General features: G+C 38.9%; 1 protein-coding gene and 1 long non-coding RNA gene across 4 annotated transcripts; one reads left to right on the forward strand and one right to left on the reverse strand.

Moving 5' to 3' along the window:
• Positions 1-4,483: 4,483 nt before the first annotated feature.
• On the forward strand, positions 4,484-13,754 carry LOC149819492 (polypyrimidine tract-binding protein homolog 1-like). 3 transcript variants are annotated; one of them, XM_089986417.1, is made up of 11 exons: positions 4,484-4,602; positions 5,309-5,521; positions 7,024-7,233; positions 8,171-8,233; positions 8,302-8,375; positions 8,459-8,554; positions 11,317-11,374; positions 11,447-11,551; positions 11,634-11,715; positions 12,855-12,967; positions 13,137-13,670. In XM_089986417.1, exons 2-11 carry the CDS (start codon positions 5,336-5,338, stop codon positions 13,566-13,568), a joined length of 1,419 nt encoding a protein of 472 aa, XP_089842543.1. In that variant the 5' UTR covers positions 4,484-4,602; positions 5,309-5,335; the 3' UTR covers positions 13,569-13,670. The 3 variants fall into 3 exon arrangements, with proteins under 3 accessions (XP_089842543.1, XP_089842545.1, XP_089842544.1); XM_089986419.1 differs by having other exon boundaries at positions 4,485-4,602; positions 12,855-12,920; positions 13,137-13,754; XM_089986418.1 differs by lacking the exons at positions 4,484-4,602; positions 5,309-5,521; positions 7,024-7,233 and adding an exon at positions 7,955-8,027.
• A 1,816-nt stretch (positions 13,755-15,570) lies between these two features.
• Positions 15,571-16,483, reverse strand: LOC149819493 (uncharacterized). Its single transcript, XR_016427123.1, has 2 exons — positions 15,924-16,483; positions 15,571-15,818 (listed from the first exon to the last, which is right to left on the reverse strand). It is a non-coding gene; the product is annotated as an uncharacterized LOC149819493 (long non-coding RNA).
• Positions 16,484-17,495: the final 1,012 nt, after the last annotated feature.

Below are 17,495 nucleotides of genomic sequence, written 5' to 3' on the forward strand. Positions count from 1 at the left end.
ATCCTTACCCAAATGGTGGGATGAATCATCATTCAGGGTCTCAAGCTCAGATCTTGGCTTACTATTCCGAGAAAATTTATCAAGATTCGCATCTCTACCACCAATAGAACTATTTGAATTGGAATAATTGGTGTTTAAACTATGGTCTTTAGCGATAGATTCTTTCACCTGTAAACTCTCTCCATCCTTACATTTCCCCGCATCAAGATCCAAAGATTTGCTATCTTTCTGATCTTTCGACGAAACCGAATGATCTACCTTCAAATCTTCCACGTTCAAAGAACGTGAGGAAGGCATTTCTAGGCCTTTCGTGCCAGGGTTCGAGCCAGAAGCGGGTTCTTTACTCTGAGAAACCCTGACAATACGATTCTTGCGAAAATAGGAGAGGAAACGGGAAAACTCAGAGAGATCAGAAGCCTTACTCTTCGGCAGAGAGGGCGTCAACTGCCTGACGGCTTTCTCGCCCTTCTGGCTGGAATCCGTCCTCTGGTACGGGGGCCTCGGACAGGGATTTTTCCTCGCTTTAGGCACTCCGGTAAGGCTGGATTTTCCGGCAGGTTTCGGGAATCCGGCGTTCTCCTTCGACGGATATTCCGGCGGGACCCTCCTGAGTTCCGAAAGGGAATGAGGGAGAGGGGTCTCCGCCATCACCCTCCCTCCGCCGCCGCCCCGTTCTTTGGCTCGGCGGGTGGAGGACATCTTCTTCTTTCTGAGGGTTCCGAACGGCCCAGAGAGAAACGGCGTGGTCGAGTTCTTGGGTTTTGCAGATTCAGAGAAGAGATGGAGATTTCTGGAGTTCTCGGGAAAGGGAGAAAGAGGAGGGTGGGAAATTCAGCATGACCTGATCTGCTTCCGGGAAATTGGGAGGGAAAATGAGGGTGGGGAGGAGTTTTAAATTTCTTTTTTTTTTGTTGTCTTTCCTCTACAAATGATTCCCTGACCCCGTGTGCAAACCTTCAGTAGGGAATGGCGGAGATGGAGGTTAAAATCAAAACCCCAAAGACTTAGTGTTGTGTGTTCTCCCCCCCAAGACAAATTAGTGTGTTAAGGTGGGTAAAGAGGAATATCTTGAGATCCATGATAATTAATATGTCAATGTTACCTACGACGATTTTATAATAAAATAATATATAAAAACGAAAATGTTTTTCAATAAAATAGATATTTGTTTGACGAAAATATCTTTTCATAAATAGCTTTGCATATTCTCGCAACTTGATTACCTGAGTCGGAGCCCATCAACTTCTTCAAGAAGACAATGTCTGAGATGAAGTTTGTAAAGCATATTCTCAAAAGTGCATCTTTGCTAGAGTCTCTAATAATTAGTCTCAGCCCAAAAAAAATGTTGCATTGGGCTGCCATTACTAATGAACTCGGTTGTTTGGAGATGATGTATCCTCAGCTGCACATAAAATCACTTTGCAGCAGAAAATGAACTCAACGATGAATGTCCTGGATCACTCTTTGACAATGCATTATCTGTTGTAATAGGAGTTTCTTTTGACGATGCACCATTTGTTGTCATATGTTGTCGTCGAAGCACCATTTGTCGTCGCCTATTATCGTTAGAGCACCCTTTGTCATCGTCTGCTCGTGAAAAATAGTTAAACTACCAGATAAATCAGTATTTTGTCTATTGTTCATCATGATATCATAGTGTAAGCACCAAACTGAATAGATAAATAATAGTGATTTATAAAATGGATAATGTTGGTAGCATCGAACTGAGTAGACAGAAAGCAATGATTTATAAAAGAGATCAGATTAGTGAGTAGCGATTTACAGTATAAATCAAATCATAGAGTAGCGATTTATAGTAAAAATCAGATCAGAGAGTAGAAATTTACAGTACAAATCATATTAGAGAGTAACGATTTACAATAAAAATCAGATTAGTGAGTAGCTATTTACAGTGAAAATAAGATCAAAGAGTAGCGATTTACAGTAAAAATCAGATCAGAGAGTAGCGATTTACAGTATAAATCAGTTCAGAGAGTAGCGATTTACAGTAACAATTAGATCAAAGAGTAACGATTTACAGTGAAAATCAGATCAGAGAGTAGCAATTTATAGTACAAATCAGATCAGAGAGTAGCAATTTACAGTAAAAATGAGATTAGAAAGTAGCGATTTATAATGAAAATCAGATCAGAGAGTAGTGATTTAGTACTCTCTGATCTGATTTTTACTGTAAATCGTTACTCCTTGATCTGATTTCTAATGTAAATCGTTACTCTCTAATCTAATTTCTACTATAAATCGCTACTGTCTGATCTGATTTTTATTGTAAATCGCTACTCTCTAATCTGATTTTTACTATAAATCGCTACTCTTTGATCTGATTTCTATTATAAATCGTTATTCTCTGATTTGATTTCTATTGTAAATCGTTACTCTTTGATCTGATTTATATTGTAAATCGCTACTCTCTGATATGATTTTTACTGTAAATCGTTATTCTCTGTCTACTCAATTTGACGTTGACACCATTATCTCTTTTGTAAATCACTATTCTTTGTCTACTCAGTTCGACGCTTGCACCCTGGTATCATGATAAACAATAGAACTTTGGTAGTTCAACTATTTCTCATGAGCAGACGACGACAAAGGCTACTCTGGCGGCAATAGACGACGGTAAAGGGTGCTTCGATGATAATAGACGACGGTAAAAGGTGCTCTAACGGCAACAAATGATGGCAAAGGGTATGTCGTCAAAGGGAGCTCGTGTTACAGCATATGGTGTATTGTCAAAGGGTGATCTGAAACGTTTAGGGCAAAATATTGCAAGGAGCTCTTGTTTCATCATAAGAGTTTACTACTTAGGGCAAAAACAGAACGTTTGAACTTTAAAGAGTTAAGATCATCCTCTCTTTTTGAGATAAAGGACATTTTTATCCTTTTTTAGAATCATAATTTCATGACGGGAATGGCGAGAAAGGGTACTTAAGTCTTTGCAACTACAACAGACTCTGATGTTAATTGATGCTGGCACACACGGGGATACGAGCCCCATATGCTTACATATATGTCACTTATTCAGACCCCCGAAGACGCACCTGTGTGTTCGCGGGGAAACATATAACCTGCTTCAGAGGATGGAGGGTATGAAACACAGATGGAGGAGGGGTAAGGTAGGATTTATAAACGGGGCGGGGTGGAGACCTTGTCCCATGCCCCGGACCACCGCCATCCCTAACCCTCAATCCCCACATTTAAATTTATGAGACCTTCAAAGTTTAAATATCGCTTAAGAAAAATGGAAGTTACACAATATTTTACTCAACAGATAAAAAAACACGTATGCATCAGTTGAGTTTTTTTCTGTCAAAAATATTTTTATTGGTAATATTGTGCCATTAAAAATTTCATAACATTTTTTCAAAAATCAATTTATGGCGAGAATTTTGTTGACATCATTTTTGAGTTTTAAACTTTTGTAAAAGAAATGCTTAGTTCTGAGGATTATATGAGTAGGACTCCCAAAATGTCATGCTTAACCTGGTTATGATGAAAAATAAGGCATTCCATGCTAAAGAGAAATCTTAGTTCACAACCAAGAAAGCATTAATATTTATAAATCTCGAGACCGATAACCCATATATATATATATAAACTGCTTAGCTACTTGATCAATAGTTATTTAACCCATGCTTAATTATGTTTTTGTTTGTTGACCATCCATCAAGATGATCATACGATTAAGTAGGGGTTAAGTGACTATTGATCTAAGTAGCTACGCATTTCACTATATATATATAGTCATGAGTAGTTGCTCACTCGTTAGGTGCTCAAATGAAAGGTCTCACATTGAGTGTCCATCATGTTGCCTGAGTTTTGCTCCAAAAGACTTTTACTTACGCTATTTCAGTGTTCATAACCAGGCTCTGCTCATGTTCATAACCACAAGCTGGCTCGTAAAAAGAGACATGTATTTTAACAATGACTACAATAAGAATTGAACTACAAACTTCTCTGTTATGTGCCATAACCCTTTACCAACAGTACAAAACCACCTTTTGTGACAGATATTGCAATAAAGTTATCTATATATTATAATCTTACGAGCTTACACGAGCCACGAGCACTCTTTGTTTCTGCTTTGGCTCATTTTTGGTTAACGAGCTGCTCGTGGCTCGACTCATCAGCTACCAGCTACATGAACCAAACTCGAACAAACAAGTTTATGATGAGCTGCTCGTGGCTCGACTCATCAGCTACCAGCTACATGAACCGAACTCGAACAAACAAGTTTATGGCGAGCTGAACCACGAGTGGCTCGGCTTGTTTCCCAGCCTATCTCTGATGGCCCTAACTCCTAAGCTGAGGCATAGATCCGTTTACCCGTGGCATAGCTGGACAAGGTCTCCCGGACTCCTAAAAGCGGGTCTCGTCAAAATCGGACCTTATCCTCGGAAGAATGGATTTTATCCATACCCGACCCGCTTACGATAATTTATAAGATGCGAAAAGGCGGGATTTCTCACACGCTTCGCTGAGAGAAAGAGAGAGAGCGAATTGTGTTATCGTCAACGAGTATAACTGAAAGCCCTAATTCTGCGAGGCGTCGTCGTCTCGGCACCATCTCCCCTCGCGTGATCTAAGGTACCTTCTCTCTCTCTCAGCATGCCCTAACCCTAATCAGGTTGTAGAACACGCGGATCGCGTGATCTAAGGTGCTCTCTTCCTCTCTCTCTCTCTCTCTGAGCATGCCCTGACCCTAATCAGGTTGTAGAACGCGTCTCTCTCTCTGCACGCGCTAACCTAAATCCCTAATCGGGTTGTAGGACACACGTCTCTCTCTCTCTCTCGGCACGCCCTAACTCTAATCACATTGTAGGACACGAAGAACTCTGTAGACCTATCTATCTCTCTTTCTATCTCAGTTCGGATTCAGACACGCTGAATTCTAGCAAGATCATGTCGTTCGCCTCTCTCATTTAGTCCGATGCCGGCATCCCTTGCTGGTTTCGGGGCACGCTTGATCCTGTCACCTTCACGTGGGATTTGTGCGCTCATCTCCTTTCCTTGATGCAGCCTGCATTGGACAGAGACGTGTGAATTGGATTTGTTTTTACTGGGTTGTGTTTACGGTTTGATCATTAAACCCTAGTTTATGTACGTAAATTTTAGGAAATCTTTGGCAGTCATTGATAGAGAACCACAAATTTCTACTACGAATCTCGTTTATGTGTTGCTTTCCTTTAATTGTTATTGTTTCTGCTGTTGTTACTGTGATCTGTTGGTTCAATTCTTCGCACCTGCAACCATGTCTCTAATCCAGATATCTCCTGTATTGATCCTGTTATAGGTCTGTTTCTGTCTAAGGGGAATCGAGATGTCTTCTACTTCTGGGCAGCCTCAGTTTCGATATACGCAGACCCCTTCTAAAGTGCTGCACCTCCGGAATCTTCCATGGGAGTGCACTGAGGAAGAGCTTGTTGACTTGTGCAAGCCGTTTGGGAAGATTGTCAACACAAAGTGCAACGTGGGCGCAAACAGGAACCAAGCTTTTGTTGAATTTGTGAGTTTATTTCTTCTTCAACTTGTTATATTTGGTCAAAATATTTCTGTTTGTGTCAATGAAGTTCTGAATTGTTAAAAAAGATTAGATGTATTTTTCGAGAAAATATCCTGGGTTTTGTTATATGCTCAGTACAAGGCCACAACTGGAACTATACAGAAAGTCTTATCGGAGGTGTAGTCTGCTTCTCGATTTTGACAAATGAACCTCCAAATGTTCATTTAATCTAGGAAAACTTTCACATTATATTCAATTGCTTTGGATGGCCAGAAAAAAGAAAAAAAAAGGATCTCTCCCAGTTTCGTCCAAGTGACTGCCTGGCACGTTTGTCCTCTTCACCGAAGCAACAAGGCAATCTGCCGGGTACATTGTCTTCAAAGCCTAAAGTATGCATTGGAACAATATCATCATCCAAGGAAATATCCCAGTTATGCTTGATGGCTACAGTGATGCCAAGCAATGCCGATACTCATTCCACAACAATGAATGGTCTGTTTCCCGATGCTGTAGTCTAGACCCTCCATAATCATTCTATGCCTATTGGCACATTTTCTTGGTAAGAACAGAAGAAGCACGTGTTGAAAATGGGAATATCTCATTTTGAAACATATTATTTTAGACAATTGTTTATAATCAGTCCATGGCAGCGTGCAATCAAACTATAGATGCAGATGAAAGATAGTGCTACTATTGTAGTTTATGATATCCTGTACAAACTTCTTTATAGATTATTTTGTCCCTAGAAACACCACAAATCAATAATAAATTTTATAATATTATGATAGTCTAAAGCTGGCTGGGAAACGAGACTAGCAGCTGGTGACTTGGCTTGGATTGACTGGCCAAAAGCTCATTTGGTCTTGTAAATTGAGCTCAGCAAGCCAAGACATAAGCCACTCATGATGGTTAAACAAGCTTGAACGTGAAGATGTGGGGTCCTTGGCTCGGTTTAACTCGTCTCAGCTTAACTTGTCTGGGCATGTTGGTATATATTTATGCGCACATATACATACCACTTATGTCATATAGTATAGAGAAGTTGGTTGGGATGTGTGGCTTGGAAAAAGGTTGGGGTTGAAATCCTATATTTTTAATAGACACACACACACACACACACATTAACAAGCCAGCTTGAGTCTGGCTCATTATGGGCTCGGGCTTGGCCAGCTCATCACAAGCTCAAGCTCTTTAATAAGCTGAGTTTGAATAGGCCAAGCTTGCGACCAGCATTATTAAATAATATAAATAGTATACATCTTAATATTTTGGGAGATCATATAATGATCTGGCTTTTACATGTTTGGGCTCTTCTTAGTGATGTTGCTTAGCTTTATTTTTATTTCTCTTAGTTTCTGTATGCTATTTATTTGTATGTGTTTTTTTGGGTGCCTTATATTATCTAGGTTTACTTGGACCCGCATTGGAAGCAAACATGCACTACAACGGGTTCTTATGTATTTTTCCATGCTCATATTTGAAATTTCGCTGTGGACCTATTGCAGATGGACCTGAATCAGGCAATTTCAATGGTATCTTATTATGCTTCCTCATCCGAGCCCGCACAAGTGCGAGGTAAAACTGTGTATATTCAATACTCAAATAGGCAAGAAATTGTCAACAATAAGAGCTCTGGTGATGTTGCTGGAAATGTCTTGCTGGTGTCTATTGAGGGCGTAGAAGCTGGAGATGTCAACATAGATGTCATTCACTTGGTAAGCTACTGCGGGACAGCGTATTTCATTTTGATGCATATTTGATACTACTGTAGATCTTGTTTGTCTTATGGTTACCCATGTCGGTCTATCAGTTAATCCAACTTTAACATAGAAAAGAACTTCTGCGAGGGAATTTGTTTTGCTCTAAACATTTTGTAGAGCACATGTTTTACTTGTTCTTTAACTTCTGGTTGACGTACTCTGCGTGGATCAGCAGGTCCATTTTGTCATGGAGAAATCTTCGTTGTCAGACTACTGCATTGGAGAATCACATGTTTGTTTTGCTGCCCCATTCTTTTTGTCATTCTACTCTTTAGACTTGCAGATTCCCTTTTTAATTTAGTTTTTTCTAACTGCCCTTCACTCGCGATGCTTAATTCAAGATGTACGACCGACTTCACCTGTAAGGAAGCTGTTTTTAAGGTTAATCTTTCAACCTTTTCAATCTCAGATGTCTCTCTCCTTTTCCTATTCCATATCTGGCTTAAATTGAACATTGTAAAATTTTCCTCTTGTACTTCAATTTTCTTTGGGCTTAGATGTTTACAAGGAGACTCTTGGTTCACTTTTCATGACATATAGGCAGTCGCATTTTTTCGGGGTTTGGATAAGATCACATGTACATTTTCTGTAATTGGTTGCATTATATACTGCATTGCTTTTCTCATTTACTTTGTTTTGTTTGGAGGCAGTGTCTAAATAAGATCCTATGCATCATATTGCTTTTTTAAGTCTATTGCACTGTTATGATGCCTCTGATGTTAAGATGAATGCCGTGGTCTTACCTGCAGGTGCTCTTCCACACTTAAACATGACTTGCTGACGATTTATCTTTATATAATGTTATGCTTGTGCATCAGGGACACTTGCAGTTTCTGATGATCTACATCCATTTTCTAGACAAAAAAATAAGCCTTTTTGGATAATTTTGCAGGTGTTCTCTGCTTTTGGCTTTGTACACAAAATTGCCACCTTTGAAAAGGCTGCTGGTTTCCAGGTGTCTTAAGTTATACGTCATATGTTACTGAACCTCTTAGCTGTTTACTTACTGTTGTATCTTATCAGGCTTTGATTCAATTTACTGATGCGGAGACAGCATCCACAGCTAGAAATGCATTGGATGGAAGAAGCATTCCACGGTAAAATGTTTGGACCTTTTCAAAGCTATTGGATTTTACATGATAGACAGATCTCATGTTTTCCTGGTGAATTTAAAAATCAGGTACCTGCTTCCAGAGCATCTTAGCTTGTGCCATTTGCGCATCTCTTTTTCTGCACATACTGATTTGAATATCAAGTTTCAGTCACATCGCAGCAGGTATAACAAAATCATGTATTCTATCTTATTGTGCTGTTTTCTTGATATAATCTGAATGGCATATTTATCTTCCAATCCCATCATTGTTAGAGGCTTAGAGTTAAAATGACAGGTCTTGGACTATGATTTTGCAAAGCTTTTGAGTATGAGAGAATGTATGCTGCTGTCCTAAAAAAGTCCCATGAATTTTTCTCTAGCTAATTGTAGTCAAATAGCATAATTTTAGCGCCATCCATTCTCATTGTGCCGTCCTCTTATTCTTCAAATAGTGTGAATGTTGTATTACCCATCTTCTGATCCCATCACTCTGATTGATGCTATTGTTGTTTGAGGCTTATAGTTAACTGGGAAGGTCTTGAGCAATGATTTTGCAAAGCTTTTGAGGATGAGAGAATATATTCTGCTGTCCTTGAAAAGGCCTATGATTTTTCTCTAATTGTAGTCAAATAGCATCATTCTAGCTATCCTAGTATGCTGCTGCTGTTCCTGTTGCTACTATTACTATTACCACCACCACCTCCGCTAGTGTTTGGGGGAGCTTCTCCAAACAAATGTCATTAAAAAACAACAGACATGAGCTTAGAGAAATAAAACAAGCTAGCATGGATTTGAATAGACTAGTCTTTTTAGGCAGTTAGTGTACTGTTATGGTTGTTGATGGTCATGTTATCCAAGTCTTTTCCTTGGAAGAACCTTGTGGAAAATACACTGACATATGGCCAAAACTATTCTGATTTGATATCGTGTGGCGTAGACAGAGTCTGTTGTAGTAAGAAATGACTCCCAATTATTGGATTTATAAGAGCTTCACTAGGGAGAAGGGGTTCCTGGGAAGAGGCAAGAGGCTTGGTGTTCTGCTTGTTTTAGGTGCATACTGAATGAGGTAAACTGGAAATTTTTGACAAGAGATCTACATGATGTGGATTCAGATGGCTTCATTAAGCATTCATGCGGGGCATAAGTAATTTCTCTTCCTATGATCCTACTTTACAGCTGGTACACATGAAATTTCTTCCATTCTTCCTATGAAAATTTAACTTCTGGCATACTCACCAGCATTGGTAATATGTGAAAACATTACGTTTTTAAAAGTTACTAATAAATGGATAATTTTAGGAGGACTCCACATTTAAAATATTGGGTATTTTCTGTGATTTTTCTGAGAAATCCAGTTTTTTGGATTTCCTAATTTATGGAAATTTCTATTATTATTTATTTGAAAACTCCCTGTGCTCTATTACCCAAGTATTTTTCTCGAGTGAGCGAGTCATCCTATGTCAGATCTAAAGTTTCAAGTTTAGATTAGACTTGGGTTTGACCAAACTCTAACGTGTTGAAAGCCCCATCCTTAGGGATGAAATGAATCATAGATCCAAGCTCAGTTTGTTTATGAAAAAAAAAATCACATTTTTAAAATTGTGATTATGTCATGAATCACCGGAGTATTCTTAGACGGGTGAGAAGCACACTTCTTGGAAACTTGTTTCAGAAGAGCGATACTCCTTGCTTTTGAAACTTGATGGAAAACGCGATTATCCAACGCTTCTCCTATGCTTTCCACATGCTTCTTATATGTTCTCTTGCGCTTATTTTCATGTTGTTTATGTGCTTCCTTTGATGTTTCCCACTCACTTCCCATCTGCTTTCTCTAAATTGGTAGTAATCATTTTTAGATTTTGATAAAAATTTAATTCTTATACTAAAATCATGAAAATTAAGAATAGTAATTTTTATTTGTGTTATGTTCAATTCCCACTTCAATCCTCATTTAATTCTCATATCACTTTCTTTTTTATTCTTCGTTTCTCTTATAAATTTTAAAATGTCTCACTTCCGCTTCCCTATCGTTTCCTGCTTTTGTTTCCCACTGGTAGATTTTATTTGTTAAATTGAATAAACCATAAAGAAAGTGATATCTATGTTTTTCTATAGGTAATTTCATATGCAAAAGGTGTCCCTATCGTTTCCCGCTTCTGTTTCCCACTGGTGGATTTTATTTGTTAAATTGAATAAACCACAAAGAAAAGTGATATCTATGTATTTCTATAGGTAATTTCATATGCAAAAGGTGTAGTGTGGGCGTGTTCTAAAACATGCTTGAATTGAACCAAGTAAATGGAAGAAGATGTTGTATACTGTCTGTCTTCTTGCTTTCATTGAACATCATATTCAAGTTGGGATATCATGCTCTTCAAGGTGCTGATTTATAACTTTAGTTTCATGGGCCTCTCTAAAAAGGTTACCAAAGATTGGGAAAGAAATTTTGTGCTTCAACCTTGTGGGTAAAAAATTAATAGTTACTTTTGTTTGTTGAAGCTTACGTGGCTTTTCTTGGGTTAAAGTTTCTAATATTCCTCCCATTATCTATGTCAAAGACTCAAAGGCATTGATACGAGTACAAGATTTGACATGGATACACTTGGCACTATAGTTTTCTAAAACTAGGACAGTGGGACGTGACAATATAATGTATGTTGTGTGTGTGTGTGTGTGTGGACGAGGAAGAGGAGCTTATATCTTTCTCCTGTTTGTTTATATTTCCAAAATCATTAGCTGCAGGGTTTTATTTGTACTTTGAATCAAGCAAAAATAGGTTCTTCAATAGGGTAGCGTTGCATATGTGACTTTTCTTTGACTTTCTGTCATCAAAATATGCTGTATTTATTGGCTTGTTAAGGTTGTGATTCTGCTATTTTCAACAAACATTAATTTCTGGTCATTAGTTGGCTACTCTAATTCATCATGTTTTTGTGAATGTGAAGGGATTACACAAATCCATATCTTCCAGTGAACCCATCAGCCATTGAAGGCACTATGCAGGTATTCTTTATTTCAAAGAGTTCTATTTTTTGTCTAAGTGTGCATTATTCTTATATATGTGGATTCATCCAGCCCGTTGTAGGCCCTGATGGAAAGAGAAAAGAACCTGAGAGCAATGTGCTTCTTGCTTCTATTGGAAACCTGCAATATGCAGTGACTGTTGATGTTCTTCATACGGTAACATTTCTCATTGTTTTTTTGCTGGATTTATTCACACGAGGACTGCTTCTACTTTAATGCTTATTCTGCATTTCGTTAGGTTTTCTCTGAATTTGGTACGGTCCAAAAGATAGCGATATTTGAAAAGAATGGTGGAATTCAGGCATTAATTCAATATCCAGGTAATGTTTATTATTGAATTGCTTTTTGGATTTTTCCTTTTTTGTATAAACTCATTATCAAGGTATTCTTGTTTTTGAATTGCTGTTTGTTTTTCTTCCTCTTTTACTTTTGCATTGTATGGATGAAATCATGAAACTCATTTTTTTTCCTTTCGAAAAAAAAGTTGACCTCCATATCCTGGTTAGCTGTATGCATTGTGTTTTGCTTCACTATCATCTATCTGTCAGACTGTCCTCTATCAGTTTCAATCTTGCTGCCCCTATTGACAAATATAGGGGCTACATGCTGCTGGTTGAACTGTGTAACTTATATGAACTATTGGAGCATAAGTTTTATTCAAAATCTTGACATCACCTATGTGATCCTTAAAGAATAATGTAGTTATTTGCCTTCGTTTCTGTTTTAACTTTTTATTTTTGGTATTTTTATGTTTTTTTAATATTTTGTAGTTTAAGTTATTTGGTATGTAATGGATAGTGATTGGTATTGCTAGGTCTAGTTTTCTCAGGCATTATTTGTTGCTTTCACTAGCACAATGTAATATCTCTGGGCAGTATTTACGGTGTATGAAACATGTACATATCTCTAGTTGCTTGCACTACTGAATCTTGCACTTACTTTGGATCCTGGCTGGAATTAGGCAAACCACTATCCATTGCAATGATGTTGATTTTTATATCTAAATCTAAGATTGGATCTTTGCTTGTCAAAAGGCAGCTACTGTGTGTCTTCTCTCCAAGTGTTTTGGATCTTTTTCTGTTCTGTACGTTTTACTCTTTACATCTATTGTTTTTATGCAATGGTTTTTTATTGGTGTGGTGAATGCCCAAGTGCTCATTGATCATTAGTGAGTCATTTGATCCCGAGATTCATATCCCTTTTGCCACGACTTATGTTTGTGTTCTGCATTGTCCCAATTATGGAGATCTGATCACCAATTATGGAATCTTGGGTTAGGGCAGCCTCATTTAGCTGAGTTGAGATGCACCAGTTTGTTTTGAAATTTAACCTGATTGCTATTTGCAACCCTGGTTAATTCAGTCATCTTGGTCGTGGGTGATTTTTCTTTCTTAATGAGGGAATTCTTGTCAATATTTGAAACCCGTTGGCCCTTCACAAACATGTTTCTTTCTTCCAGATGTGCCAACTGCAGCTGTTGCAAAAGAGGCTTTAGAGGGACACTGCATCTATGAAGGTGGCTATTGTAAGCTTCATCTGACATACTCTCGTCATACTGATCTCAATGTAAAGGTATAAATGCCTTTTATGTTGTAACCATGAAAAAGAAAACAATCTATAATATACTCGGATTAAGATGATGAATCCTGAAAGTAAGTGTTCTTCGAACTTGCTATGTTCGTTCATAGTTTTAATAAAGGATTCTAAAATCAAAGCTCAATTTGTCTTTCTCCATTGACAGGCCCATAATGACAGAAGCAGAGACTACACAATTCCTGAAACTGAAATTCTGCCACTACATCAGTCTCCTGGCTTTCAAAGCCCACAGACCCCTGCAGCATATACAGGAAGTGTTGTGCCAGCTGCCCAAATGCCGGATGCCCAGATACCGACGTGGGATCCAAACGCTCAGGTTGCAAGACAACCTTTTCTTCCTGCTGCAAATATGTACCCTGGTCAACCATACCATCCTTCCCCTGCTGCTACATTTCCATCTTCAGGACCTCTTCCTGGCCCTCCCGCCGAATCAGTCCCTGGGTACTTGAACTCCTATAATTTTCGGATGCCACTGGAGCAGGCTTCACATCAGATTGCAATGTATGGGCGTCAGCGAAATGCCGGTCCTGTCTCTGTGCCACCCCCAGGTCAGCCATCATCGTCATATTATGGTTAGAACACTAAATTGTTGTCAATAGATCAAATTTGTTCTTGTTTCTGATACTTCCTTTTTCATATGTGGTTCATGCGGTTGCCATAAATAGAAAATGTTCCCTACTGTGGCGCCTCTGATTTTATGCCATGAGTCTTGGTATCCGTTAACAGCTTTAGACTGTTTGTAGAATGAGCTCTCTCAAAAGCAGCACCCGTGCTTGCCTGCACCCATACTTTTTGATTGATTTCTTCTTTAGAGAGAGAGAGAGAGAGAGAGAGAGAGAGAGAGAGAGAGAGAGATGACGTTGTATTGACTGAGGTTGCTGTTAATTCGACCTTCCTCCGTATGAACACCAGATTACTGGTGATATCTGAGACGAACGTTGATGCTGCACGCCTTAGTGAAAAAGGGTTTATTGTTAGATCGACCCCGAGTGTGTATTAAACGTTCTATATTAAACGTTAGCAGCATTCAATCGATGCAGTTTTGCCAAATCTCTTTTAAAATTGGTGGCACTTTTTAAAAAATGTAGTTATTTTTTCGGTTTGAATGGAGAACTTGTATATTCGTGAAGTGAATTAAACATGCTCTGTTTTTACCGCTGGTCCAAACGAATGTAAGAGATCTCCATCTTGATATATAATGTGAGGTCAGGTCACGTCAGGGGCACCTCTGACGGTTTGGGTGCTGTTCATCCATGTGATGAACGTCTGTCAGAACACCATCACGTTTGCTTGATTTTCAGTTGCACTGTAGATGCCACTCGTCTAAAACATGAATGGCTCTAAAAAAAGTTGGGACCTGTCTAAATAACAAGCTATCGGTTGGTTGCCGTTTATCACTTGGATGAACGGCAACCGAGGCACCTCTGATGGGAGTCTGTTGTAGCTTGGTCATGGCAGTCAGCCGTTCTGTTGCTCCTTGTGCAGTTGGAAGGCCTTTTCAGAAAAAGGAAAAGTGACCTCGAGAGAAAGGAAAAAAACAAGAGTGACCTAGTCTTTTTGAGATTCAAAGGTGTTCTTTTTTTTTTCGCTAATTGATGTAAACGTGATGGTGACTCCACCGTGATAACAGGCTATATTGTATGGTGTAAGAAGAAAACCATGCTAGTATGTTGACATTTTTTGTGATTCCTCGTGGTTGTCTCGCCCAAAACTGAACTTAATTGTCCAGTCCAGACGTTGCATTCTTTTGAAATCTCATACAGCATATTCTGTCAAGTTTTTTCAGTGGAAGGAAGTCACATTGGTGATGACCTCTCCAGAATTTTTTTGCTTGTCACTCCTAACCTTTATTTGCACAAGTTGAGGATTCCATCAGATGCTTTAATTGCCTCAAAAATCAAAATTCAGTTGTTTTGATCTCTGCATCAACATGGCAAAGGGGAGTTGTTACGAGCTTCTCATCGATTGTTCATCTTAGTTATGATCTCCTCCGTGTGAGCTTGTGAAAAATGCTTGAAAATAAATTGATGCTGTGGCTTACGTAAACGGGTTGGATTCAGATTGCATGTAGGTTTGGTGAATACAGGGTTGGATTCAGACTTGGATGTAGAAAGCCCATATTGAATACCAATTTGGGTTTTCACCCTAATCAGATGCATATTTATATGTAAAGACGTTGGATTTTGTTGTTTTTTGTTTCATCCTTCTTACATTAATTGTCCCCGCTACTTTGTGGTTTCCCATGATGCCAAACATGGACTAAGAAAGTCTAGGCCTACGCCAACACATCTAAAGAAGTTTTTATTAAACTAATCTTGCATACTAATACTGAAATTACGAATGCAGTGGAAAACTAACAGCTACTTCTCCGGTAAAGAAACAAAAAATAAGCACAATTATGAAGTTCAATGTAAATGAGAAGAATATTCTCCAGATTTAGTCCAGCCAATTTTCAACTTGATTTGTTAAAAGAGTTTTGCTGTCATGAGCCAAAAAGAATTTTTTGTTTGACATTCTCCTAAGGTAACAGCTTTCAAAACAACCAAGCTGCGCCAAGGGGGATGAAAGATCAACTTTAATTGCAAAATTTAATGCATTGAAGAAAACATTATGAATAGAGGTTGTACATTAGAAATACAGATGAAATAATCAACTAGCTGATGTGCTCCAGCATGCCTCATGAATCAGTTGATGACAAAAACAGCTTGTCAATCTAATCTCCTTGGATGGGCAGTGTTTAACATAAGCTGCTGTTTTTTACCATCAGACTGCAGTCACCTTTTTGTTGCATACAACATCCACACATCAGATGTATAAGGCTGGGGTCCTGCACCCTCATGGCGTTTTGGCATCAATTAAATAATGGATTTGAGAGCATGCACAACAAAAAAGCAGAACATAAAATCATGAAACGTGATTGTGAAAAACTCACTGATATCACATCCATACAAAGGTGGGTATAAATAATCACCTCCTAAGTTAAGCTCAATCAAAAGCCTTACTGAGATCTTCCACCACCACCAAGGAACCGATTCTCTCGCCCCTTTCTGACCATAAATTTCCCATGAAAATTAAAGCCAAACAAAATGTCAATTTTTTGTCATCCAACGGTCAGGGGATTAATCTTAAAGGTCACTGGCATGTTGCATCTCGGAATTCCTAGATACCTGATTCCCCTTCTTGTTCTTGGCCTTCTTTGCTTTCATCCGTCGCTTTTTCTCGTTGGCATCTACCCAAGTATAGTCAGCCGGTATAAGAAATGGATCAACATCATCTCTCAATTGGCAGTCTGTGGACACAGAACAGCTATTTGGCTGCCCCCGACTTCCTCTCATCCATGAGATCCATGAAGATGAAGACTGGGAATCCTTGGAATCTTGAAAATGAGCAGGACTGGAGGGAGGAGTGGAGAACTCCTCCAATGGCTGAAGCTCCTCAAACTTTGTAAAGGTGATCAGAACCCTAATGGTGGGAACAATTGGAATAGCGACCTGAAATGCATAAAAAACAATACAAGGAGAATTGTAAAACTTAGCAACTATGTCACATGGGTGCGGGTGCGGGGATTCGGCACTTCCAAAAAACCCGGGTGCGGGGGTGCGGCAGGGGCAAAAATGTAATATATATATATAAGGGGGGGGGGTCCGGGGGTTATCCTATTGCATCCAATTTTGAAAAAAAAAGCAGTTTGCAATTGAGCCAGCTGAGTGTGGTTCATTCAACTCATGCTTGTCATGAGCTCAATCTTGATCGGATTGCTGGAGTTATAAGCCGAGTTTGAACACCCCAAGCTGGGTTGTTTATGAACACTGGTTGCTGATAATAGTGACGTTATGTGGGCTATCAGCTTGGGTCCTTTGCACAATAAATGGTGGTGATTAGGGCTGTTAAGGGGAGTAATATGCAGGCGGGATTTGGGTCATGATTTTTGTCATGTACCTGACGCGATCCAAGTATAAAATGCATTATTTATAATAAAAAATCTGAAATTATGCAGGTCTGAATCTGGAATTCCACTTTTGTAACCCGAACCTGAACTCGAGCCTGTGATTTGTTATTTGGGGGGCGGGGGGTCAGATATACCCTAATGGGTCGTGTACTAGACCCGTTGACAGCCCTAGATGAAGAGAAGGAACGGGTGATGATCTCATAACACCGATTTGGCAAATCAACGATCTACTCAATCGCAGTTAAATGCAAATAATTAAAGTTTAAGCTGCTTTTGTAAATGTTAGATAAGTTTTGGGTTTATTGAATTTACTTTAGAAAAAACCTGATAAATTTACTGAAAAAAAAAATAAAACTGGAATAAATAAAGAACGAAATATCCGCTCCCGTCTTCCCGCAATTCCCCCCCCCTCTCTCTCTCTCTCATCGATGCATCCCCAAACCCTAAGATTTTCGATCGCGGAGAGCCCCATTCCGGTCGACAATCATCTCTGCTTCTACCCATCTTCCCGATTTCGCGTTTTTCCTGATTTTTTTCAGGACCGATTTCCCGAAA

Source organism: Nuphar pumila, chromosome 13, assembly GCF_984573655.1.
Source record: "Nuphar pumila chromosome 13, dmNupPumi1.hap1.1, whole genome shotgun sequence".
Lineage (NCBI taxonomy): Eukaryota > Viridiplantae > Streptophyta > Magnoliopsida > Nymphaeales > Nymphaeaceae > Nuphar > Nuphar pumila.